The following is a 25,538-nucleotide window of genomic DNA, read 5'->3' as shown; positions in this document are numbered from 1 at the left end:
CATAAATAGGGGACATTGGTAAAGTTTGAGTTACCCCGCTGGTAGGCCTCTTTATCGGACGAATCGTACTCTGGGGTCTGCGACGGAGTTTCCGCTCCATCTGTCATTGTACCCAAACACTTGACCAACCACGAATGAACTGCGCTTTGCTAACAGTGCAGGAATCTTCAATACTTCCACCTAGCGACTGATGTTTACTGTTACCAAACATCCTCATTTAACGGACCAACGGACTCACTATCTAGATAGCATTTAATTCGATATTAGAAATTCATATTAAGTGAAGATAACAAAAGATACAGCCGGACCACGTGGATCAGGATCTTTGTGGACAAAGGAATGGCCTGAATCGTGTGCTCAAGAAGGTTCAAAGACCCGGAAACCGACAAAATCTCAAATGAACGAGAATTGAAAGAGTTAGAGAATATCACCCTTGTGACCAGAGTAGCTTAGATGATTGACGATAGAATAAGCGCGATTCCAGCGACGACGATTATTATTCCAAACAGTTCAAGATGTCTAGACACAGAACACTACTCATAGGGTTGCTGAAAATTCTTGGACAGCCCACGACTGGTTTCGCCTTTCTTGGGACTCATCAGATGGGCGCGGTCCCCGAATTTCCCTGAACCTCATATTCTACTTGAGCCCAAATTACACATATTCTGACAATATCAATGTTCCTGAAGCTCTCGTTTATGATGTTCTTTAAGCAACTGAATGTGCTGCACCAGACCATCTCATGTTTCAGTTGATAAGATATTCGAGATATCGCGGTACATGTATACACGTAATATACTACTCACAATGGGAGATTCGGCTGGGTTTCAGAGGAGCCTCCGCAAAGCCTAATCGGCTTTCAAATGAGTGTATGTCGATAAGTTCACGATGTCCTATGGAAAGTATTCTTTTACAGGTGCCTCGTGTTTTATTTCAGTCGTCTCTGCGTAGAATTTGTAACTTGGATACACCTGCAACCCTGTTGGACAAGATTCGGTGATAGACGCATCTCTAAACACATGCAATACAGCGCAACAATAAGTTTAAATATCGTTAGCGCTTATGAACTGTTGAGTAGTTAGCAACTGGCCTGTTTATCGAGCGTGACCACTGACCAGGAAGCATTTCAGTAGCCATGCGAGGAGGCACAATCAGCGCACGCTTGATTGGCTAAGTTGTTCACCTCTGAATAGTACCTGTTATCTGTGAAAGGAATGGTTGTGCGGGGATCGACTAGTGCGTGCTTTGATCGGTCCGTTTAGGATCTGCTTTGCGCTGTGGCCTTGGTAATCTACATGGTTAGTTGATTACCTCCATTTTAGTACTCCTGCTTTTTATCCCGGTTGACCCGTTTCGACTGCCTTGAGTTCTGCATTCCAGCCAGCCCTTTGATTGGCCAACCAAACGCCTTCCATTTTAAGTAATGTTCTTTCTTTGACTTCATTGGCCCGTTTCCAATTTCTGTTTTATTTTGGTTCGAATGGTTTTATGAGGAGCCATTCTTTTTTATTTAATTTCCATTTGTTGTTCTCTTAAGTTTTCTGACTTTCTAATTCGTTTCCGCTCTGGCATACGTCCCAGTGGTTTCGAATTTACGCGGCAAGTTTTGTATCCTTACACTGGTTTATATTAGCTTTTTTCCACTGGCTTCTTGTACGCTACTGTCCTGTTCGTCTTTTTTTCGACCTCCGTACAAGTATGCGCTTGGAGTGGAGGAAAGTGGTAGTACTCCCTGTGAGTGCTGCTCAAACAGCATTTGTGGGCAATATTGCTTTCGGGAATAACCACATTCAGCCTCTTTGGAACATCGTCTGAGCACCGCTTATCCTGTGAGTGTCACTCAACGTGACCATAGAAAGTTGTTTACGTTTGGACTGATGTTTCATGCCCTCCATAAGCCTCAGTTTAAAAATATCAACAAAGCGCTCAGCTTGACCACCGAATTGCGGATGATGGGGTGAACTATGCGAATCTGACTTCCTTTGAGGGGCGACAAAAAAGAACAAACTTGTGATCTTTTTCATAAAGGAAACTACTCACAAAGTTGCTGAAAACTCTTCGAATATCGCGCCAACTGAAACAGGAGGCGGCCTGTGTGCAGCACTCTCAGTTGTGGAATGTCATAAACGAGGGATTCAGTTGAGTCTCTCGTGTAAACCAAACTGATTTGCAAATGAGTGTATTTCCCGAAAACTTGTGATCTGTTAATCGAGCCCCGGAACTGCAAATTACGGTCCGCTAATGACGTTTTGCAATAAATGAATGACCATTTTAATAGGTGTCAACAGAGATCACGAGCATATATAGCTTAGCACTGGACCAGAGAAATCTAGTGGACTCTCAAGCTTTAGAAAAGAAGACAATTCAGAGTCGACCGAGAATTCGGATGACATTGCACTGCGCCACCGGCTACGGACAAGCTCTTCGTTGCTGGCATAAATCGGGGGCCAACAGACATCATTTCGAGCGATTGATTTCATTCGAATCATTCCAAGATGCCCTTTGTAGTCAACACAGTCGTTCAAAATTAGTCAACCACTGCTTTTAAAGCATCTTTGCGAGGAAACTTTCGTTGTCATTCGCACTTTACTTCGATCGTTGCTCAATTCGGAAATATCCGGGGACCTCCGGCAGTAGACAGTCATGTGCAGTTTTTGTAGCGGTTGTTCCGGCAGTCATAGGAAGATGCTGAAATGATAAAGGAAATTATTTTGGACTTCGCTATCGGTCCAAGATGCAAACAATGTGTCTTCGTCTTCCTTGTTGATATTTTGCCCAGGGTGGATCGTCATGACAGCATGAGTTGTGCTAAAGTCGAAAAAGTATGATAGGTCAGCGTCGAAGGAAACCGGTAGCATTGACCAGGATGGCTTTCGAAGATTCAAAGGTAGCCAACAACGGCTTATGGTCTGTATGAAGCATAAACTGTCAACCGTAGAGAACAAACAGAAAAAAATGGCGAAAGTGAGCGACATCCATGACATTCAGCTCTTTCTGAACGGCTTCAAAACTCATTTCGTGTAACTGCATCGATTACATAGGTTGCCACGACGAACAGGAGTTTGATGTGAGGACGTGTTTACCACGATAAAACTCTGCTCGACAGGTGTGCGATCAGATTCGTTCGGACAGACTGCGTTCACCATAAGAAGTAGATGGTTCGGCGTCTCCTTCGCGCAGACATCTATTCCGATGTTACGTTTCACTCCTTGCTCATTCATGAGCCGTAAATTCCGACGATGGCTGAAGATTCGCGACATCCGAAACGAGGACTATGAATATCATTTTAAAACCGCATTCTCTGACTACTGACAGCGTCAACAGGTAGTGTTGCTGGTAAGTGAACCTCAGAAAATCCTTCTGCAAAGCAAGGCAAGCTTCCGTCCACAGTTGGAAAGCTTAAGTGTAGTTAACCAAATATCGCCTGCATGCATGATAAGTCATATTATTGGTCATGTTCCTTTAATTCACACAAAGGATTAAATCGTGTAAGTTGAATTGCGTAAACAACCAAGAGGCAAACTACTGACGGCTATGACAGGCACCAGATGGTGGTAGCTCATCAGCCGTGCGTGTACCCGTTGGACAACCGACAAAACATCCTTGGAAAGACCGCGAGCTTCAGGCTGGTGATCAACTTCCAATACCTCCACAAGTCGCACATCCAATCGCTTCTTTACGGGTCAGGATAGCGAGATTACCGTGCTGTATATGGGTGGAGCCAGTGTTTATTCACTCCGATATACCAGCCTGTGTATACTTTGGTCCTTAAATGATGCACCCGACAACTTTTGGTCAACGAACTAGGCCATTACATCACAGCAGACCTGGGGACGAAGAAAGTAAAGTCTCCAAAAGCTATAAGTCCAGCAGACTGAGGAAAGGAAACATATTTTTGCATCAATAAGTTACATTCTGCTGTCAGTGAAGCAGGCTCATGCCGATCTCGTCAGCCGATGTCATGTCCGTACCTATGTACGCCTGAAAGTGAACGAAATCCGTAATATGTAGCATTAGTTACTCTATGAACGGGACCTGGGTGGCCTTGAGCGAAAAGGTACTATCCAGCATACAGCGTATCCCACTAACGAAACTGATGATTCGATAAGGGAAGTGACTGCGAAAGTTTCCAGGATGTATCTCAATTTCTTGGCCCATTTACCTTACAGGAACTTTGTTCATACCTAATGGAGGGCAAAATAATACTTGCTGAAGAATGTTCACCTCAGAATTGCAGCAGATGCGTCTTTTGTATCCAGTTTCAGCCTCATCTCACAAATCTGGTTGGAACGATTTACATCAAAACAATGATAGTTCCATTCGGGTTCAAGTATACCACAAAGGTACGTTTGAAGCACTCAGAAATTCCTTGACACCTCAGTACAGCCTTAATTTTACCCCGGGGAACTTTCAAATTGGTTGTCGACCCCATCCTGATGACTTTTAACCGTTTGGGTGGTCGGAGAAGATTTGCGAATTTTCAACGAAGGTATCGTCCCATCAGTGAAGCCGACAAACACTTTGAGGTTGTTTTATCCTTATCGAGAATTATCAGTAGTGGATATCTTATGAAATTCCAGGGAGTTTCGAACCCGCAATCAACAGGCTAGTAGTTGGACACTCAACCGTTCGGCCACAAGGGCGAGATGGCTCAAGTGGTTAGAGCGCGAATCTACTGACCGGAAGGTCCGGGGTTCGAACCCGCCCTCTGCCTCTCGAGTTCCCCTGTCTAGGCTTGGGCAACCTGGCAGTATCCCAGCCCTCGTGCTTCCTCCGGGTGGCATGGCAGCTAGGTACCGGAAGGGTGTTACAGCTGAAAGATTTGTTTTTACTTGTCCAGTATGTACCATGCTCGGAAAGAAGACAACCTTACTTCATCCTAGTGCCTCGATTTATATGATGAGAACGGATCAGTGGCCCATATGTAACAGAAGCACCAGTCGGTTTTTCTGCTCTTGATGTGGCCACATTTTTCTGAGTGGAATTTGAATTAGCATGATTCCGGTCCATAAAACATCATCCGAGGTTTGTATGAGGCAAAAGCATCTTTCTTTCATAGAGTTTCTGAAATCTCCTCGACTGCCCAAGGTCGATATCTTGAATAGCGTATAATATCATACTTTTGAATAACAGTAGAGAGACTCGGGTGAGTCTTGCTTTGGAAAAAACAAATCGGTATGCAAGTAGTGTACTCCGCAAACTTCACACTATTTCGATTCACGTGGATTATAAGTTTCCGAAAAACTCGCCTACATGATGAGCCCGAAGAATGGCGAAAACGGTCATATGTTGTCGGACAGCTTTCAGGAACCTTATGAGTAGTGTTCATTCCTTATATTGCGGTATCTCGAATATAGTACCAAACGAAACTTGTGGCGACCTTCGTGCAACACACTCAGTTGAAGAAGAACATGGTAAACGAGAGATTCAGCTGGGATTCACTTCAGCCTCCCGTTAACATTTAGTTTGCAAATGAATGTATTTCGTAAACATATCCTTCTTTGAAATCCGAGCTCCTCAAATCAACGACACCACAAACCACTTGTTCAATGATATGGCTCAATGCCACAATGGATGACCAAGATGAGGGGGAAGAGGAACACTTGTGATCTCAATCGGCCTGCGTCGTGTAAATCTGGTTCGGCTGGAAGTCGAGCATGGGTGCGACTTGAAGGCTGTGTTAGTATAACTGGTCCAACAATGTCCAATCTGGTAAAAGTCCTTTGTTAGAGAATGAATGAAACAAGAGCACTCCAAGGTCAAATTGCTTTTCATCCGGTGGGTTTATCTTATCGATTTGCCAACAGTAGCTGCTATCGAGAATTCAACCACAAAATGAACAAATGGCGTTGTACGTCCGACAATCGTTTAGTACCAATTTGAGTTGATCTGTTTCAAACTTGTCTGCATGGAACATGTTGACCATGTCCAAATCAATAATGTTTGCAGTAGATCAATAGGGGCGGTTCTTACAAACCTGAAAACAAAACAAACCCAAGAGACTACTTAATAAGGGAGTGGGCAGTAAAGAAAAACTTTACACCAGATTCTGTGGTGTAAATTTGAGGTTTCCAAATAACCATGATAGCTACAACTAATGAAAATGAGGTGTGCACAAGTCTATATGCATTCGGGGCACCGCTTTTACTTTCCGTGAAAAACAATGAGTACCAATTAGGATGTAATGTTGACTACGGAGTATGATAACTATTCTTTTTCATGAAGAAAACTGCTCACAGGGTTGCAACCAACGACCAGCTTCGCCATTCTCGGACCACATAAGACAGGCGCAATCCTCGTGCAATTTGGGATAAGGTTGACGGAAACTTGCCATAATTGAAGGCCAAATCGAATCAGATTTTGAACTGGCATATTTTTCCGGACGTTTTGGTGTCTCAATGAAGGTTCTATACAACACTAAAGTCTGACGCGTTAGTGGGTGAATATTTTGCCGCAAAAATGCCGCGTCTGATGGGACATTTTTGTCACGTTTGTCACATTTGCCTCACTGAACAGACGGTGCAGACAGCGACGTGGCTTGAGTAGGTCTCCAATTCAGTGAGGAGCATTGCACGAGGACATGCAGATATATGACACATTAGTAACAATGAGAAAAAAATATTCGCTAGCCTGTACCGGTTACATATTGGTATCCCGGTTGGGTGGTACGTCAGCGTCACGTAATGCATGGTGTATAAGGGTAAGTCCTTATTAACGAATATAAACTCATTTGCAAACTCATTTGGTTTTGTGAGAGACTCACCTGGAACCCAGATGATTCTCTCGTTTGTGATGTTTCCAGGTAACTGAATGTGTTGCACCAGGCCGCCTCATATTTCAGTCGCTACGATATTTGAGATATCGCAATACATGTATATATTTGTAACGCACTACTCATAAGGCTGCTGAAAATCCATCGACAGCCCACGACCGGTTTCGCCCTTTTTAGGGGTTACCAGGTAGGCGCAGTCCCCGGGTTTCCGTCAACTTCATGTTCTCCATGAAACCAAACTGCACGAAATGAGCGAATATGCACTCATTTGCAAATTAATTTGGTTTTGCGAAAAACTCACCTGGAACCCAGCTGAATTTCTCGTTTGTGATGTTTCCAGGAAATCCTTATTGATTTGAGATTGCCCTTAAACACTCTTGGTGCATTTTTAATCATGATGGGAGACAGTTCGTTAGGTCGAGATACAAGCAAATATAGCCCATGAAAAATACAAGGAATGAAGCCAAGCAATGAAAACTCACCCGGGCACTTTGCCAGCCTCAACGGAAGAACAGAAATGGCCCGAGACTGGCTTTTTCCAGAGGACGGGATGTACTATGCTCCATTTAGACCGTCCCACTACTGTAGGCATACCCGTTAAGACCCTTTGCTCAGACGCGTGATAAGGACGATTTATTCGAGCCTATCCACATGCATGGAAACAAGACGAACCGGTTGGTTGGACTGAGTTGAAATAAGCAACTCTAAATGCCGGCCAATGCATACCAAAGGAATGACCGTGCGATGATGAACGAAACACAAAACGTCGAGGAAAGCCAACAAATTACAAAAGACGTCCACGATGTTGTTGTGAGTGACGGTATAGAGAGGCTAATCAGAAAAGCACATGGAACTAAGCTATTGTTTTTGGTACTCGCTTACCATGAGTAAATGGGTCAGAAGGCAGGCCTGATTGGGCCAATCCAAGTAGGCAGGATCCAGCAGGTGTCTACAATGTTCTGTTGCACGAAGCAGACCCAATAAAGAACCAGAAACCCAGGGTAGAAGACGGTCTAACTGCAGGCCAGTGAGCATAATCGATAACGGTGTGGCGACATGGTCAATGAGTACCGTCAAGGACTGCACTTGAATTGAATGGACTACAGTCGACGACCTGAACAAATTCGTTGAGCAAGGACGGTAGTAAAAATGGTGATATCATCACTGAAGAGGAGCTACTGAATCCCGGATCAAATACGGTATGGTTACAAACACCTCTTTTGGGTTTCTAACTTGAAAAAAGGAAACCAGAATGCTGTTTTCGAAAACACGTGTTGAAGTATCAGCAACAGCATAGTGTTTCTAAAAAAATCTGAAGCTTATTGCATACAAACAAAGTGACCTTTGGAGGCCAATTATTCCTGAGAGAATACTACCACATTAGATTGATCATGTGGGCGAGTGTCTCATCTATTGATTTTTAATTTCAGCCTCTCCCGACGATTGCACCAAAAGACAAGCCAATGCTGCATTCGTGTGTTCTCAAAGAAATGACATATTTTTGCGCTCTGACACGCTGTCATTCGTATGGTGTAAAGAAAACTAAGTGGCTTCGTGATGATACCAGTTCGCACGCTCTCTAAAAACACACGTAAAACAGTGAAACTACGATAGTGACACACTACGCAAAGCGTATAGAAAGTGTCTTTTTTTCATCAGTTCAGTCAAGAAAATCGAGGGTTCGCACACTCTCTAAAAACACACGTAAAACAGTGAAATTACGATAGTGACACACTACGCAAGGCGTATGGAAAGTGTCTTTTTTTATCAGTTCAGTCAAGAAAATCGAGGCCACCGCAAGACTACTTCAAGTTCATTTTGTGGGCACAACAACGGCCTACACCTATTGGTCACTAGTCCTTCAATTAACTTGGGACATTTTGATTGGCTGAACGTCGTCGCAGCCTTGAATGACGGTCACGGTTCTACCTGATGCCTTGTCAGTCACGCGCCTCGTGGTTGAAGGCATGGCCTTGGACTGTAACTGACGTCAGACAGCACGTTGTCTATCATCCTCAGAATTCGTTTCGGCGGAAGCTCTTGTGCATGCTTTTCAATTTTCCGTCAGTCTTACAGATGCACGTACCATCGCAGGTGAATTGATGTAAGCAGTGACTTGTCGATGAAACCGAGTGTGGCGTTTTGATAGGTGGTGACGAAACCGCCTTTGTGTAATCTACCATTCGTAGTTGGGCGGTATTAAAGGTGTACCCTAAGCCCCCAGATGTTGTCTTCAAAACATCGGATGTGCTGCTAACTGTTGCAACTAAATTTGGATACATCAAGGAATGAAATGCGAGTGGAAGTGCCCGTTTCGTTAAGACGAACGCTTGTACATAGTGACTGAATGTTCCAATGGAAATACTGGATTTCTCAAGGTACGGTGAAAGTTCGTAGGTGTTCAGCAAACAATTTTTCGTAAACCCACCTTGTATAGGTTTGATAGTAGCGGTGACTGGTATATGATAAGGTATCACTCGTGGCAAATTAGGACATTTGATTTGTGAGGACCAGGTAAACTTTATGGTAGCGGCATACGGCAGCCAATAAGTTCAATACGGTTATTGGCAATGTTGTGGAATATAGGTAGGTAGCTCAGGTACGCTGCTAGGTTGTTGGTCTGTTAGCCGAGCTTGTCAGTTGGATTGCAAACGTTTCATCACCATTCCAGGTGACATCGTCAATGCCAAAGTGCCATCGTCAGTCGTTGTCCGATTTCAACCCAGTTCGGCTTAAGAACTTCCCAGTATTCGATCCATTCCCATTTTTGTTCAATTGATACTGATTACATTCGACGACTATCCAATTCCCTAATACCAGGCTCGAAAGCACCGATTCGTATCTTTTCGATTCCAACTTAGCAGTCAGACATTGGTCGTTCTAAGCCAGCTCCCAGACCCTCAATTCTTCTGCTTAGTGCATGCAATTTGTCATTCAGCATACTTGATATGGATATCCTCCATTCAGTAGGCTTAAAAACACATCAGGTCAGTTCGTTAAGTGCTGCCATTTACAACCAAACTCCAGTTAAGCAACCATCTTCCAAACACTGGAAAGCCGCTACCTGTCTTGAAGTGGCTATTCGGATCGAACCTTGCGAGTAGTATGTCACAAGTGTGTCGTTCGCTAAAATTTCCACAGAACTTGACACTACCGACCCCCCAAGATTTTTATGGATTCTTAACGTTGTTGCAGAAAAAATTCATTGTATCTCGAAAACCTGTTCTGCGCGTTTTGTGACTCCAATTTTTAAAAAAATCTTCATTTTGTCTACGTATTCAACATACCGGCTACAAATGTGGTCATTGTGAGAAGATCCTAACAAGCTCACACTTGAAAAACTGCGAGAATAACACTTAGGGGCACTGTAAAAACATCATTAACAGGTTGTAGGGAGATCGGGATTCTTTTATTTTAAACTGCTGTTCCTCCCAATACAAAAAGTGTCTTTCCGACGTATTTGGCGGGACAACCACCGTACGCACTACGACTTGATAAACGTCGACTGCTTGTGGCGACAACAGAGGCAGAATTCAAGCGCTTCTGGGCTTGACACCGGTAACTCGCACTCGATGGATGCCGAAATGCGATTGGTTGTAGGGTGCATGTTACGGCCAATCAGAACTCGGCCCACTGTTGGACCGGCTACCAGGCTGGTCCTTTGGCAAATCACGGACGAGTTGAACTGTTGGACATTACACCACCGAATTGTATGAAGTGTGGTAGGTTGGATGTGAAGCCGCGCCTATCACTTATCCTCTGATGTTTGTCGACGCTGCTCGGTGGTTGGGATTTCTACTCTGGTGGGCTCATGGGTTTGGCAGTCCCGGCAGTCGGTGTTGCAGTGAGCGTTGGGACTAGGTCTCTAATGGGGGAGTCGATATAATGACGACAGCGGAGCCAAAATCAGTGATTTCAGGAAGATCTGTAGTTCCAGCCGGTTATGCTTCGTTGGCTGTAAAGGGCTTGCATACTGGAACTCCGTTGGGCCAAAGTGAACCTGGTACAACATCTTACCATGCTGTCAAAAGATGTGCACCGGTATCCACTTTCTACATCTGTTGCTGTTGACACGAACCCGTACCTTCTAGCCTTCACTGGGTTGTACCGATTTCAATGTCCTTCCATCTGAATGGTGTCGTTCGGTATCCACAACTTACACCGGAACGGTGTCCAGACAGTGGCTAGTAACTCGGTAACTTCGGATTCAGCGTCCTGTATACGTCAGTAGGGCTCTTTGCAGAGGTCACTCTGTTGATCCGTCCACCCTGGACTTGATGTCAACGAACCGTTCCGTCTGGTCATGCAACTGCAGTTGGAATCGATATGAACCGACATGGGCTACACCATGAACCCGTTTCCAATGTCCGCACTATGAAACAAACAGGCAACAAGCTGCTCTTGCTCTCACACTGGACTCGCTTGTCACTGATGTATGCTGTGTATCAGAAACAAGAGTGGTTTGTTCTCAGAAGTCCTGGAGACGTAAAAATTAGCACAATGTGCACAGATGTTGAAAATTGCTGAAACTGACTGACCAGTCGTAGTTATGCCCTGCTCGAAGTTGACGAGACGCTAACAAGATGATGAGGATGGTGATGTGGATCTGCAGTGTCTCACCTGCATCCTATTCAGCAAACAGTTTCTGATGTCTTCCCTCTGGGACGACCATGGGGGGGATAGATAGAATCGTCAACTTCCATCGTGATCAGGGTTTAGGTACCAGTAACCGACGTTTAGTCACCTAATATCTGCGACAGGTTTTGACCGGTTTATGGAACCTGATGGCACGGACCAGATTGGCAGAATGATATCTATGTGCCAGTCAGACCGGCTTTTACCAGAAATTCTTACTTCTCATCAGAATCGGAGAAATTCGTCTTGAACCAGGCATGAATGGGTCAAATGCGAATTACGCAGCGATGGTATTGGCTAAAGTAATAGAGGGTCCCCTGATACTGGCTATCAGCCTCCAGTATTCGATTAGCGGTAGTTTCGTTCCCCAAACTACTATTGATCGAAGCTGTTGAAGTTCGATAGACATTATCTAATTCAAAATTACGGTAGTGTCTTAGTTAACTTATCAGTTTGATCGTCCCATGCTGGTGTTTTTAACACAACAGGACAGCGCATTGTGTTTCAGGTGCACTCAGGGCGACATTCTTGCCGAAATACTGACAACTGCTGCACAGGGGATGCAGAAATGTTCTTGGCTTTTCGGTCCCCATTACCGACCAATCAGACATCCTTCGACGTCGGACCAGCCATCGATCCGATCCTCTGAATAACTACGTGGAATCGAGGTTAGGCGTCACCAAGTTGTGTGACATGGCAGTCCAGATGGATGCCGTAAAACAACAAGTGATCAATCAAGTTCATTGATGAACATTGCACACAATTAAAGTGACATCGGTACGATCACATCGGTCGATCAGTATAAAGCCACAAAGTGGACAGGTTTTATTCGGCCGGTCCTTAATTTTGAAGGCGACACAACTTCAATGCACTTTTTTTACTTCCGTTATAAGTACCTAATACGTGGTAGGCTAACTATGGACAGAAACTGGGCCTGTCATTTCTATGTCAAACAAAACAGTGGCGGTAAACAGGTAGAAATTCTATTCGGGAGAGATGGCTCCTGTCATAAATGGATCAACGGGAGGCTGCGAATTACGGAACGAATTCCGTTATTCCGATGACGTATCCGAACACCACAAATCAGCCTAAACGGCCAAGTGTGGATAAGCATTTGTCAGACCTATTCTTGTAAAAACGCTCCACTTAAGGCACCTCTGAGACCTGGTTGGTTTGTTTTAGCCGCCCCTCGTCTGTATTTCGGATCCAGCATTATTCGGTAGTCCCCAAAGATGTGGGATGATTTTCCATTAGCCGTCATCCTGACCAGCATTGGTGTAGTAGGCGGTGATGATGAGAATGGAGACTTGGTGAACTCCTGTTTACTGCTTCTCTGGCCGGTTCGTGTTGACCATTTCTACATACAGGGTCGCCTGATACCTCAAGACGCACGTCTACCCCGTTTGGCCTAGGAGCACCACGTTAAATGTTTGACTTCGTATCGATCACCTTAAGCACGCCTGATACTTTTAACCCAATGATGCTAGGGATTCTGACTGAAATAAGAAAGCTCAGCTGGTTCACTTGGTTATGTCACAGTACTTCCGAATGAATCGCTCATAAATTCTAGTCGATGCCAAATCACTTTATGTGGATTCGTGGACGTCATTTCCATTGCGCAAGGATTCGTCTCTACTCGAAGTTACAACGGCAGTATGGATCTGTTTCCGTCAGATGCTCGTCATGAATTTCCATTTGGGTACAACACTATGAGATCGGGAATAGCAGCAGTATTCAAGTCCCTCTGCACCATACCCTTAACTTTCCTCCCCTATCCCAGTTTGCGAAAACCATGCGGAAACGGCCGGATGATCTAGAATGGTGCTCATCAGAGGATTGGTATTGGTTGCATGCGATGACACTACCAGGTTGCAAGTTGCGAGTAGGCTTGTGGGAAAAAGTTGTGTCTAATGGATAACATGTTCACTATGACTACAGCGCCCTACGCACCATCAGCATGTTGTTCAGGTTGAATTCGGCTTCGGCAGGTTGAATTTCCCTGTTGTTCGCCTCCCGTAAATGCTCTTCCAAGTGGTTACCATGAGTAAGCACCCATCACTCGAGTCATCATCATCATCATCATCATCATCATCATCATCATCATCATCATCATCATCACCGACAGCATGACATCAGTGTTCGACACCGATGCTTCACTGCCGTACAACCATGATTCATTTGAAAGCCTTATTGTAAAGAAAAGAGTAAAGGTGGACGGGGAAGGGACTTAGTTCTAGCTTACCACAGTCATTCCGAGGTGCCTACACCTCTAGACATTGTGCCGACCCTGGCAGAGTCGGCAACTGGTCGTTTTTTGAAGTTTCATCTGTAAACCAGATGAAACTTCAAAAAACGACCAGCTGCCGACTCTGCCAGGGTCGGCACAATTATAACCGCCCAACCTGCACATTATCTTGCGTACTGCCCAACACTGCTGTCAATAAACACCATTAAATGTTTATACACGAACGCGCAATGCTTGACTAACAAGATTCCAGAATTATCTGAATTGTGTGAAAAGCATTTGCCAAACTTGATTGCTATCAGCGAGACTTGGTTCCAGCCACACTTATCGGATAGTGAACTTGCCATCCCTGGAATGACGCTTCTTCGTCGGGATCGCATTTCTCGGGGAGGTGGTGTAGCTATTTACCATAGCAGGCAACTATTGTGCAAAGAGCTAACTGATGAAGATTTGATACTATCGGATACCTTGTGGTGCTCGTTAAAGACGGTAGCAGGAAACGACTGTGTTGTTGGTGTGATCTATCGACCACCTTCAGCGGAGGAACTGCACAATTACACCATAATGGAGAAGCTACGCCTCGTGGCTTCCCGGTATAAAAGTAAGATACTAATTATGGGTGATTTCAATCTCCCAAACTTGCTACGGACTCAACAACATCCGATAAATTCCCTCGATTGTGCCTTCCAGGAGACGTTACATGATCTTGACTTTCACAATCATATATCATGCAACACGCGGTATAGAGGATCAGATATACCTTCCATTCTGGACCTCATCATAACAAGCGAAGAGAACGTTGTGGAAAACATCGCATATGAAAGTCCATTAGGATCGAGTGATCACGTCGTTCTCATTTTTGATTATGTTTGTTCGGCGGTGAGACCTAATGATGAGCTTAAAATGATCAGGAAAGTGAACACGAAAGCACTGTCGAATACCCTGAGTCATTGTACGGACTGGTATTCAGAAGGTCCAGACGTCCACCAGCAATGGTCTAGCTTCATGGGGAACTTGGTCAATAAAATACGTTTGCATTCCCACTTCGTTCCAAAGAATACTCAGATGGGATTCGATTTTAAGTTACGAAGCAGAACCCGAAAATGGATTCTGGAGCGAAATGCAGCCTGGGCTGAATACCGACGTCACCGAACAACAACAACATGGGAAAAATATCGGTTACTAAGAAATAAAGTCAACACGCTGGTCGCGAGCGACAAAAAGGATTACCAGCTAATGCTTTTAGAGAAAATGGAAAAAAATCCGAAGCTTCTCTATTGGATCATTAATAATAAGGCGTCTGTGAAACCGGGTATTTCACCTCTGCATACCCCTAATGGACTGACGGCCACTGCGTCAGCTGCAGCTGAAGAACTGGCGGAGTTCTATTCCACTGTTTACTGTCAGAAGGAATACATAAGCCGAATGTCGTTTATGTCTCCCTCACCGCCCACCTCCCTACATGAAGTAATTGTGACTCCAGAGTGTGTACTCCGAACGTTACTTGAACTAAATCACAGAAAATCTCCCGGTGCCGATCAGATAACACCATTTATCCTCAAGCAGTGTGCTCATTCCCTATGCACACCTCTCGCTGAGTTATTCAATTCGTCCCTAAATAACGGTGTGGTTCCCAACGACTGGAAGAAGGGCGTTATCACTCCCATATACAAAGGAGGTAATCGTTCGGTCGTGTCAAACTACCGGCCGGTGACTCTGTTGCCGGTGATCTCCAAAGTGCTTGAGCGACTGGTGGCAAACAAAATCATTAAACACTTAGAGGAAAACGGATTGCTTTCGGCTGCCCAGCATGGTTTCAGAAAAAACAGATCCTGTCTGTCCAATCTCCTCATTACCTTAGACGACTGGACGCAAGCTGTGGACAATGGAAATCCCGTTCACGCATGCTATCTAGACATCTCCAAGGCATTTGATCGCGTGAACCATAACATATTGTTGCAAAAACTCGAGCATTATGGTATTACGGGAAAGCTGCTGGCTTGGCTTGAAATCTATTTGGCTGACCGAGACGCGCGTGTATGTGTTGACGGCGCTCTGTCCAAGCCAATTGCAGCTACAAGTGGAGTACCCCAAGGCTCTGTTCTTGGGCCTACTTTATTTTTATTATACGTAAACGATATACCTGAGCTCGTGAGCAGTAAAATCACTTTATTCGCAGACGATATCAAGATATGGTCAAGCATACGCACCATTGAAGACTGTCACCGATTACAAAAAGATCTCGATACACTTTATGATTGGTCACTGAAAAACAGACTACCGTTTAACCTCCAAAAATGTAAAATGCTCCGTGTAGGGAAGCCCTTTGCATATAACTATACGTTGGGTCCACAACCACTTTCTTGGACTAGTGAAGAAAAAGATCTTGGCGTGTGGGTCAGCAGCTGTTTAAAAAACTCCTTGCAATGCACAGCCGTCTACAAGAGGACCTCACAAGTCCTGTCGCTCCTAAAACGGATTTTTGGTCGTTTCACTCGACTGGCACTGCCCCGAGTAATCAATACCTACATCCGACCAACCATGGAGTACGCTATACAAGCTTGGTCCCCATGGCTTCAAAAAGACAATTATTCTACAGCGAATATATCATCGAGCCACGAAGCTGGTAACTGGATTGCATAATAGACCATACGAAGACAGGATTGCCAGTCTCAACCTATTTAACTCCTACTATCGGCGCATCAAGGGAGACCTAATTCTAACATATAATATACTGGAGACACCTAATCATCCGCTGGAAAATCTTTTTGTCCGACGTCGACCAAGAACGGGCAGGAGGCATGACTTTTCGCTCGCGGTACCTCACTCGAGGGTGAACTGTCGACGGAACTTTTTTGCGGTCTGTATGTTTCATTTGGAACTCCCTACCTCCCCATGTTGTACATTCGCCGAGTTTAACCATTTTCAAGAACAATTCAGATGCATATCTTATGTCCAAACCGAATCTTGAACTGTTAAACTCCATGTGATACTCAGCAAACATTACGCATATTTTTGCGTCCCTTTGTAAATATACGTTCACCCTATGGTCGTTGTAAAGTTAACTGCTTTTTGGACCATTAAAACTTGAATTACCTTGAATTACTCAGGCAATATGGATAGAAACTGACAACAAGAACGCCACTGACATCGGTTGGCAGCCATATCTTGTAGTGTCTCCAACCAGACACAATGAGGATCACGCGGTCCCCATCCTGGAAGGCGAGTAGCACTGACAGCACCCACGCGTTTCGTGATCTCCTTCATACTCCTCTGCCAATCGCACGAGTCTATAACTGCAAAGTGACCCAACTAAAAATTACGTTGAGATCACATATCATAGAGGTGAACTTCGCCCATTCAAAGCCTGAGAATTGACCCGCAGTACATGCTTCAGCAAAAGACCCTTAAGTTCACCGAATATGATGATAGCTGGAGTTTTCTGCTTTCTCCTCGTCCATGCTTCTTCGGAGGAAGCTTCATAATTCTAAACGTCCAGTTCAATCTACAATTTCAGGAGGACCATCCTGGAGGTTCACTGGTTCACGCAGAGATGAGATGGCTCAGTGGTTAGAGTACGAATTTACTGACCGAACCGGGTCCGTGATTCGAACCCAGCCTCTCCATCACGGCTGTTCCTGTCTAGGATTGGGCAACCTAGCAGTATCTCAGCCCTCGTGCTTCCTTCAGCTGGGCACGGAACGGGTGTTACAGCTGAACGATACGATACACAGGAACGTCCATTTCCGCGACGCCAAATACGTACCGATATCAGCGACCTAGCGCCGGAATTAATCGTGATTGTACTAAAAGCACTCGGGCACGGTTGTGGGTGACGACTAACGCACGTGAGACAAAGATGCACGAAGTCCATTAGATACCATAATTTAGCAAAGCGGAAATGGGAAAGGGTTGTAAGTTGAACAGAACAATCAACCAATGGTATACTGAATTTACGAGCGCCCCACATTGTTTATCGTCTTGAGATCCTGCGTCGCTGTATGTTTATCGGTTCGGACCTGTACGTCATTCGCCTATTTACCATCTTGGGGTCAAGCATCGAGCGTGTTTCGATCCGATGCTGTGCGTCACAGTTAGCCTGCCGGCAGACACAATGGTTTGGCTGTGGTGCATTCGCATTACCATGCAAGTCTAAGAAGGAACCGCAACCGAACTATTGACAGGGTCAGTGGTGAGCTAAAGCCATGAGCATTTTGGTGCACCCCAGTCGGTTCATTCCGAAATGGCAGACGAAGTACTTCTAACGCAGTCTTCGCTTACAAATGTTGTGTTTCAGATGACAGAAACACATTTTTACGGTTGAAGAGAGTGAAACAGATGCCGTGATCCAGAGTGGGAATATCCATGGTCAGGTTCCAGAATTTCGCGTTGTTTATCCAGTCTGTACAAGACCGAAGTTTATTGTTGTAACCAGAAAATCCGAGGGTCGGAGGGAACCACTGGTGTCTGCTTAACTTTAACTGAATATGAGTGACTGCCTGCTGACTGGAAGATCTCAGTCACTCCGATTGGTGAATAGTCGTCAGCCAGCTGATAACTGAATGAGACGATCGATAAAGCGAATACCGTGACGGGAGATTATCTGACTCGCATGCACGCACTGAATTGTGGTTGGGGTGACCCTGGTGTAAGTAGATTCGTCATTATTAGGAAATCAGATTCTACGTATATACTGTTTTTTTACTGCATTTGTCACCTCGGTAGTCAGCCGTCTGTAGTGTAGGTTGAATAACCACTGGGGTCACCGAATTCAAAAAAGGCAAGTCTTGCGATTGAGGCGGAGATTCGTGTGTGCGTCTCACGCAATAGCAGAACAAATTGTTCACGTGGGATCAAGCGAGATAGCAGAAACATGTTGAACAGGCATATAAAACATGGCAGGCAATAATCCGAAGACCCTCTATGAAGACAGCTGTCTGGGAATCTTGAGGACTCATCAATAAATTCGTCTTTTACCTTTGACATGACGGAATCGTTCTTTTTTGCAAACTGAAAGCGTCAATTCGGTTCAGTGTTTTAGCACCCAAAAAGTATGGAACAAGAATCATGGCTCCTGAAAACGGCGCATTTCACCGGAAAGTTAATTCACCAATATCTTTGTAATGTACTACTCATAAGGCTGTTGAAAATCCGTCGACAGCCCATTATCGGTGTCGCCCTTTTTGAGGCTCATCAGGTAGGCGCAGTCCTCGGGTTTCCGACAACCTTATGTTCTACTTGAAACCAAATTGCACGAAATTAGGGAATATACACTCATTTGTCGAGAGATTCACCTGGGACTCAGCTGAATCTCTCGTTTGTGATGTTCTCAGGCACAAATATGTTGGAGACTGCACCGATTCTACATAAAACGTCGAGTGGCGACAACGAGAATTGGAATGCTAGCTTCTTTCTCTCTCTTTCTTTATATATATGTATATGATCATAAAGTGTGAAAGAGGAGAGTCTCATCCAATCGAACCAACCTTGTTTCACGTGATGCAATTGTGCACATGTTGTACAACAGTATGGCTGAACTTTCTTGAACATCGGGGAATCCGCATCCTGTGAGGACAAGTTGTAACAATCCACGCAAAAGGAAAGCGTCGCCGCACAGCAGATGCCATGGAACTAAAAAACAAACAAACAAGTGAAGAGGTGCACAAGAGACAGACGGGATTTATGATACTGTGCCTGGCATTCCAAGTGTCAGATTCCACAAAGCGCCACGGTTGTCGAGCGGTTTGGTTAATTAATCAGGCTTCTGTTAATGTTGATCATATCAAATACTGTGTCCCTCAAGCCACATATCAGTCTCACAAAACTCTGTAGGGAGGTGGGAGAAGTTCAGGTGATCAACTTAAACAATCCTTCACTTCACTTCACTTCCCTTCCATTCACTTCACTTCACCTCGGTGCCCCATCTGACTTTCAACGTACAGAAGATACGCTTGCTTCAGTTTCTTTAAGATTTTCATACAAGTTGAAGAGATGTTACAGATTAACCGCCTTGGTACCCGGAAGGGTTTAGACGAAAAAAGCTCAGGAAAGCAGGCCGTGTCATCCACTACCGTGACTAGACTGTTGATCACAAGAGATATGTTTTGTACGAATAGGGAACTCGATACAACGTTTCAGAGACCGATGAGTGACTGTCGAGACTGCTCACTTGTTTTCTGCACGCAGAGGTTGTTCCTGATCCACGAATCACTATAGATTGTAACACACCAACGCTTTCGGCATACCAAGAGATACAACCCCGACGCCATCGGTTTCGATTTTGTCAAAGACACATAAATTCCACAAATGACTCCGTCTCCCACCAAATACGCTGGAGTCTATACCGTTTGAATGTATGGATTTACTCACAGTGCTGATTGGCTTGTTCTCTTTCGGTAGCAATGCGGAGGTTGCCGTCTTGCAGTTGGTAGCGTCAACTTTGCGGAAGGATTAGCTAAGTTATCTGGAATGGTCCGGGCACCGGGCGATTAGTAGTGTTTCGAAGCCGAAACTGCTTACCAGAATTTCCGCCTTATCGGACACCATCGGATGTAGTGCATTCATAGTGAAAGAATACCGAATATTAGAAAAAAATCTTTCAGCTGTAACAACCTTTCGGTGTTGCTGCTGCCATGCCACCAGAATGGGGCACGAGGGCTGGGATACTGCCAGGTTGCCCAAGCCTAGACAGGAGAAGTCGAGAAGCAGAGGTCGGGTTCGAACCACGGACCTTCCGGTCAATAAATTTGCGCTCTAATCACTTGAGCCATCTTGATATTAGAAATTCTCCAACGAAGTGAGTGTGCAATGTTAGTGGAAAGTGGGAAACGTTTGTATTCCTGACGCAACCAGAACCGGTCGTAGGGCTTTGATGAAAAGAACAACGCCGCTTAAACGAATAGCTGGCCGGCATCAGAAGGAAACCTTACGAATGTAAGCTAGTCAGACCCTATTTTGAGAAACCGCTTCGCCCTTCTTATTAATTAGACGTTGTCCTCGAGTTACCCTGTCTACTTCACGTTCTACATGAATCCAAATTGAATTCGATTCGCGAAGTACACTCACTTGCGAATTAGGTTGGTGTTAGCGGAAGATTCGACTGAAACCCAACTGAATCGTTCGTCTAAGATAAACGGAACCTCGCGGGACTGCGCCTACGTGATGATCTTCAAGAAGGACGAGACCGGTATTAGGCTGTTGAACACTTTTCACCAACCTTGTGAGTAGTGTGTCCCGTCTAGAAAATGCACTGCGATATATCGAACACCGTTCAGACGAAAAAATGAGGTGAACTTTGTGCAGCACAATCAGTTGAAAAATAGCATAAACGAGAGATTCAGCTGAGTCAACACCGAGCTAATTTTTAAAAGTGTACTTCAGGTGGACCCACATACTGTTGACAGAAAGTCGAGTGAGAAGGGACATTGTGGGCACGTCAGAATCAAAACGTCTCATAAAGCAAAGACACTCATCCCGGCTCAAGGTTAACACAGTATCTCTATTGGCAATTACCAAATCTCCTCACATCACCCTCAATCAATAAGCAGTTCAGAAGAAGAGAGCAAAGACACTCATCCCGGCTCAAGGTTAGCACAGTAACTCTATTGGCAATTGCCAAATCTCCTCACATCACCCTCAATTAATAAGCAGTTCAGAAGAAGAATGTGGAACCTCCTTGTGAGAATTCGTCACTCGAACAGCCAGTCAATGTATGATCACGTGATGTGATTTCCGTGAGCGGAGAATTCGTCACTCGAACAGCCAGTCAATGCATGATCACGTGATGCGATTTCCGTGGTCAGTTATCAACATCTCTTCTGTTCACGCTACATACTGACGGAGGCTGACGGTAAAAATCCACATTCCCCATAGGATCTCGCCAAAGGCAAAAAACACTCGTATAAACGCAAGCCTGGCAACTTACGAATGAACGTAGGACGCTGGATACAAGAAACCGATTGTTTCCTCTCGTGTGTGGCGATCATACACTGATTAAGTGCTCGACATATGTGCACCAGGGAAGTGTCATCGTGATGTTTGGTAGCACCGTCGCGAATTCGACAGATCCATTGTTGAACAGAATCATGTGTGGAGATAAAGTCCGTGGGAAGTTCTGTGAGACGCGCTTCGGTAGGAAACCGTCGTGAATCTATCAACCTCATAAACTGTTGTCGAGAATATGGGAGAGGCATGTGTGGCTTGGCGGATGAGCATCTGTCATGGCTAAAACGGAAAATATGATGTAATTAGGGTAGTGCCAAATTTATACGGTAGTCGAAAGTTGTCTGGTTGGATCGGCCACATGGTTTGGGGTGATGAGAAAATTGATGAAAATTTGCATTGAGTACGGCACCAGGAGAATTTCAGCCGGTCAGTCAACCAATCTGGTCAAGTGACAGTCAGAGAGCCAGAGGTAAGCAAGATTCACCCTGGAATTCACAGCCAATCATCGTCTACACAGCACGTTGGATAGGTTATGATCTGCGTCAAATTACTCGATTAGGACAGTGCTCAGGACATCACCTGATGGCTTAGCTGGATCTACGTGCGGGTTGGAGACACGGTGTGCGACTGAAGTGGATGACTGTGTCCGCGGAACAACCGTAGGCGTTGTGTAAAAAATGCGGTGAAGTCTGCTTTTTAAGGCCGCTTGTGATAAATCAGCGTGTGGATCATGACAACACACAGTATGGTTGAAAAGACGAACGTCCCTAGACCGGAATCAATCCTGAACGACAGGGAATGCTATCCTTGATTTCCACATAAGGCTAGTCACACCACCAACACGTCCGAAATACTTCACAACGGATTGCAGAATCCCACACTACAACCACAGAAAAATGGTTCCGGTTTGGTGGAAATTTGGATGCATTCAGGACAAGTTGAAATAAAGACGGGCCCCTTTAGAGTTGAGAAAAGTCCATTGAATAGCCAACCAAAAACTATACACCTGACTAAAAATAAAGCCTGAACTGGTCTGACCTGTGAGGACAACTTGGTGTGAGCCTATTGGTCGTTCATACGGAGGGAACATCGGGCCAAGTGATGTGCTCAAGAGACTACAGTGTACCCGTGGGTCACTGTGAATCCAATTCAAACGACGGACGACAGATTAGAATCCCATTTAATAGAAATCTAAGAGTGGACATCACATTAATGGTACAGTTGTGATGTATTCAACTACTCAAGGTCAAACGGCTCAGGGACTACCGTATGGAGCCACTTTTATCGCTGGACGGCCCATGTAAACACAGTCTAAAACGCGTTCCGCGTCTAACTTGTAAAACAACATTAGTTCAGGGACTCATTTTTCACGTAAAGGATAAACACTTAGTTGGAAATTGAACAGCAGAACGATTAGAAAATACCGCTAGTCTCATCATTCTGGGTGACGCACAGTTCTTACTCGATGCTATTACAGACAATGAAAATTTCTGATTGACATTGCCAGATGATATATGCGAATGGGGATGTTGGTGATCTCACGCATTTGCTCGCTCACTTCACACTAGGTGTATGCAATGTGCGGAATTCTCATTGGTCGGTACGTCTACAATGGATGACCGCCTACACACTTTCGCACACATAAATAGCTGCGACGCTGCGAACATGGACTGGTAAGTAAGAGAAAACCGACAAAAATGTTTCCGTGTGGCAAGTGTATTCAAACCAGAAACACCGCGCTGAACTCAGTTCAAACAAGGCTCCGATCGAGACGGACATTTCGTCAACCACTGGTTCATGCCATGCCTCCCCGATGGACTAATCCTTCTATGGTTCTCACATTTGTGCTCCTCTCTTCCCTCACCAATACCGTACAGACGAAACCCATACAGAACGCCGTCAGTCTCACCGATCCACCAGTTCCGGAACAAGCGAACACAGAAATCCAAGAACAGCGAGCCAGAATAACTTCCATGTTGTGGCTACAAAATATGGATCCGATCGCAAATGTGCCCACCGCAAAACGAGAAAAATTGGGCACGAATCCGGAACACATAGGGTGGTACTATTTGGTGAGATCTTTCTGTCATCGTGAAGTGATGCGGCCAATGGGAGGCGGTCATTTGACCGGTCCTTGGTGCACATACTACAGACGAATCAATCAGCTGATTGCTGCGATGCGCAAGTGATTTGCCATGGGAACTTCGATTAAAGAAACCGCAAATGTTTTTCCACTCAGAATCTACCCGCAACATATCATGCTTCAATTGTTGATGTTTAGGATTTTCTCAGACCGATAGTGGCCCGTTTTGGAATCACGACAACGGTCACATCAGTTCTCCTGATGTTCCTTTTTTATTATACAAAGGACGAAAAGGCATTCGGTGTAGACAATGGTTCGAAATATCACGAAAACTCTTTATAAGGGTGTTGTTGTATTTTCGATGAAATTACGGTTGTACGCAAGAAGGGAAGGTTATTCCGCGCGACAAACGGTCCGCCATGTTAACTCGATTGTCTCGTTGGCGCAAGATTGCTCCCAGGACTATGGTAAGTGGATAGAAGCCGTCCACACCCAATTCCGATCCCCCTACAAACGGGTTAATCTGTGAAATGAAACGTATTTACTTATGGCTGAGCTCATAAACATAAGGGCTACCTCAGAATAGCGACAAGCAAGTCAGGAATGCCCAGGTTCCCTGCAATATTCGATTAGTCGCGGTTTAGTTGTAAGTAGCTACGAAATCTTTTTTTATCTACATATTTTCACCCTATCCGCGGGCCAGCGGTCAAGTCTACGCCGGTCAGATGGCAAGCGCTGCGTGGGTCTTGGTGAAATACCCATCGACAGCCAGTTGTTAAATTTCCAACCAAACTGGTTCCTGAACGGCTGATAAAGTTGGCCAAACGCCGACAAAGAGATTTCAATATTTTTATAAAGGAAACTACTCACAAGGTTGCTGAAAACTCTTCGACAGCCCATGACCGATTTCGCCCTACTTGGGGCTCATCAGGTAGGCGCAGTCCCCGAGTTTCCGTCAACCTTATGATCTACTTGAACCCAAATTGGACTGTTTTCGAGAAATACACTAATTTGCAAATCAATTTGGTTTTCATAAGAGACTCAACTGAATCTCTCGTTTATGCTACTTTATTGCATTGACCGATTCTCGAGAGAATACTGCAAATACACGTGATGCCGAGCCAATAACAAGGACGTTAAATAACTCTTCCATTCGCTCGCATTACTGAAGACTAAATTTTCATCCAGATATACCTACTTAATCAATTAAGTAAGTAGGTGAGTAAGCAGATAAATAAGGAAGTAAGCTAGTAAGTAGTAGTCAGTAACTATCGAATGTCAGATAGAGGAATAAAGCTGTGAGGTGCCTCTGAAATTTTTTTTATATTGTATACTGTCTCTAATTCCAGGTGGCTCTGCCGATGTTGACCTTCTCTCTCTCTCGTAGCCTCATGATCGTTGGTGAAAAAGGGGAGTTTGGTGACCACTCAGTTATCAGCAGTTCAAACGATTCGAAAGACACTTGAAGCGACCTGGTCTGATTTCTATTGAGAGTTCCATCGGGACGTTTAAAAGTTGACGGATGAAAGCGAACCTGCAATAGCGTTAGTATCGCAAGGTTATGCGGACAGGGAATGTACCACAGACTCTATAAATCCCCCCGGTCTTTATCCATCTCTCTCTCTCTCTTGAGGCTTTTGTCCTGGGGAATTACAGTCCCCTGGGTAGGCGTGTTTCATGATACCGTACAAGTGAAATTCAGATTGATAAGACAAGGGACTGGCGCAGTTTACCAAAGCTATTGTCTACTTGTGGTTTCAGCATCAACCGAAACCAAATGACCGACAAAATAAAACAGCCTGAATTCATACCAAACGACACCATGAAGAGCACACGAGAAATAATGAAAACTAATGGTT

The 25,538-nt window shown here is 44.8% G+C and overlaps 1 protein-coding gene across 1 annotated transcript; it reads left to right on the top strand.

Moving 5' to 3' along the window:
* Nucleotides 1–23,293: 23,293 nt before the first annotated feature.
* On the top strand, nucleotides 23,294–23,782 carry T265_15318 (hypothetical protein; the record flags this gene model as incomplete). The annotated part of the gene is made up of 1 exon (XM_009177560.1): nucleotides 23,294–23,782. A coding segment is annotated over one exon (489 nt), but the record flags the coding sequence as incomplete, so codon positions are not given.
* Nucleotides 23,783–25,538: the final 1,756 nt, after the last annotated feature.

Source organism: Opisthorchis viverrini (genome assembly GCF_000715545.1).
Source record: "Opisthorchis viverrini unplaced genomic scaffold opera_v5_439, whole genome shotgun sequence".
In the NCBI taxonomy this organism is placed as follows: domain Eukaryota; kingdom Metazoa; phylum Platyhelminthes; class Trematoda; order Opisthorchiida; family Opisthorchiidae; genus Opisthorchis; species Opisthorchis viverrini.
Note: the sequence above shows the minus strand (reverse complement) of the source record. Positions and strands in the feature narration are given on the sequence as shown.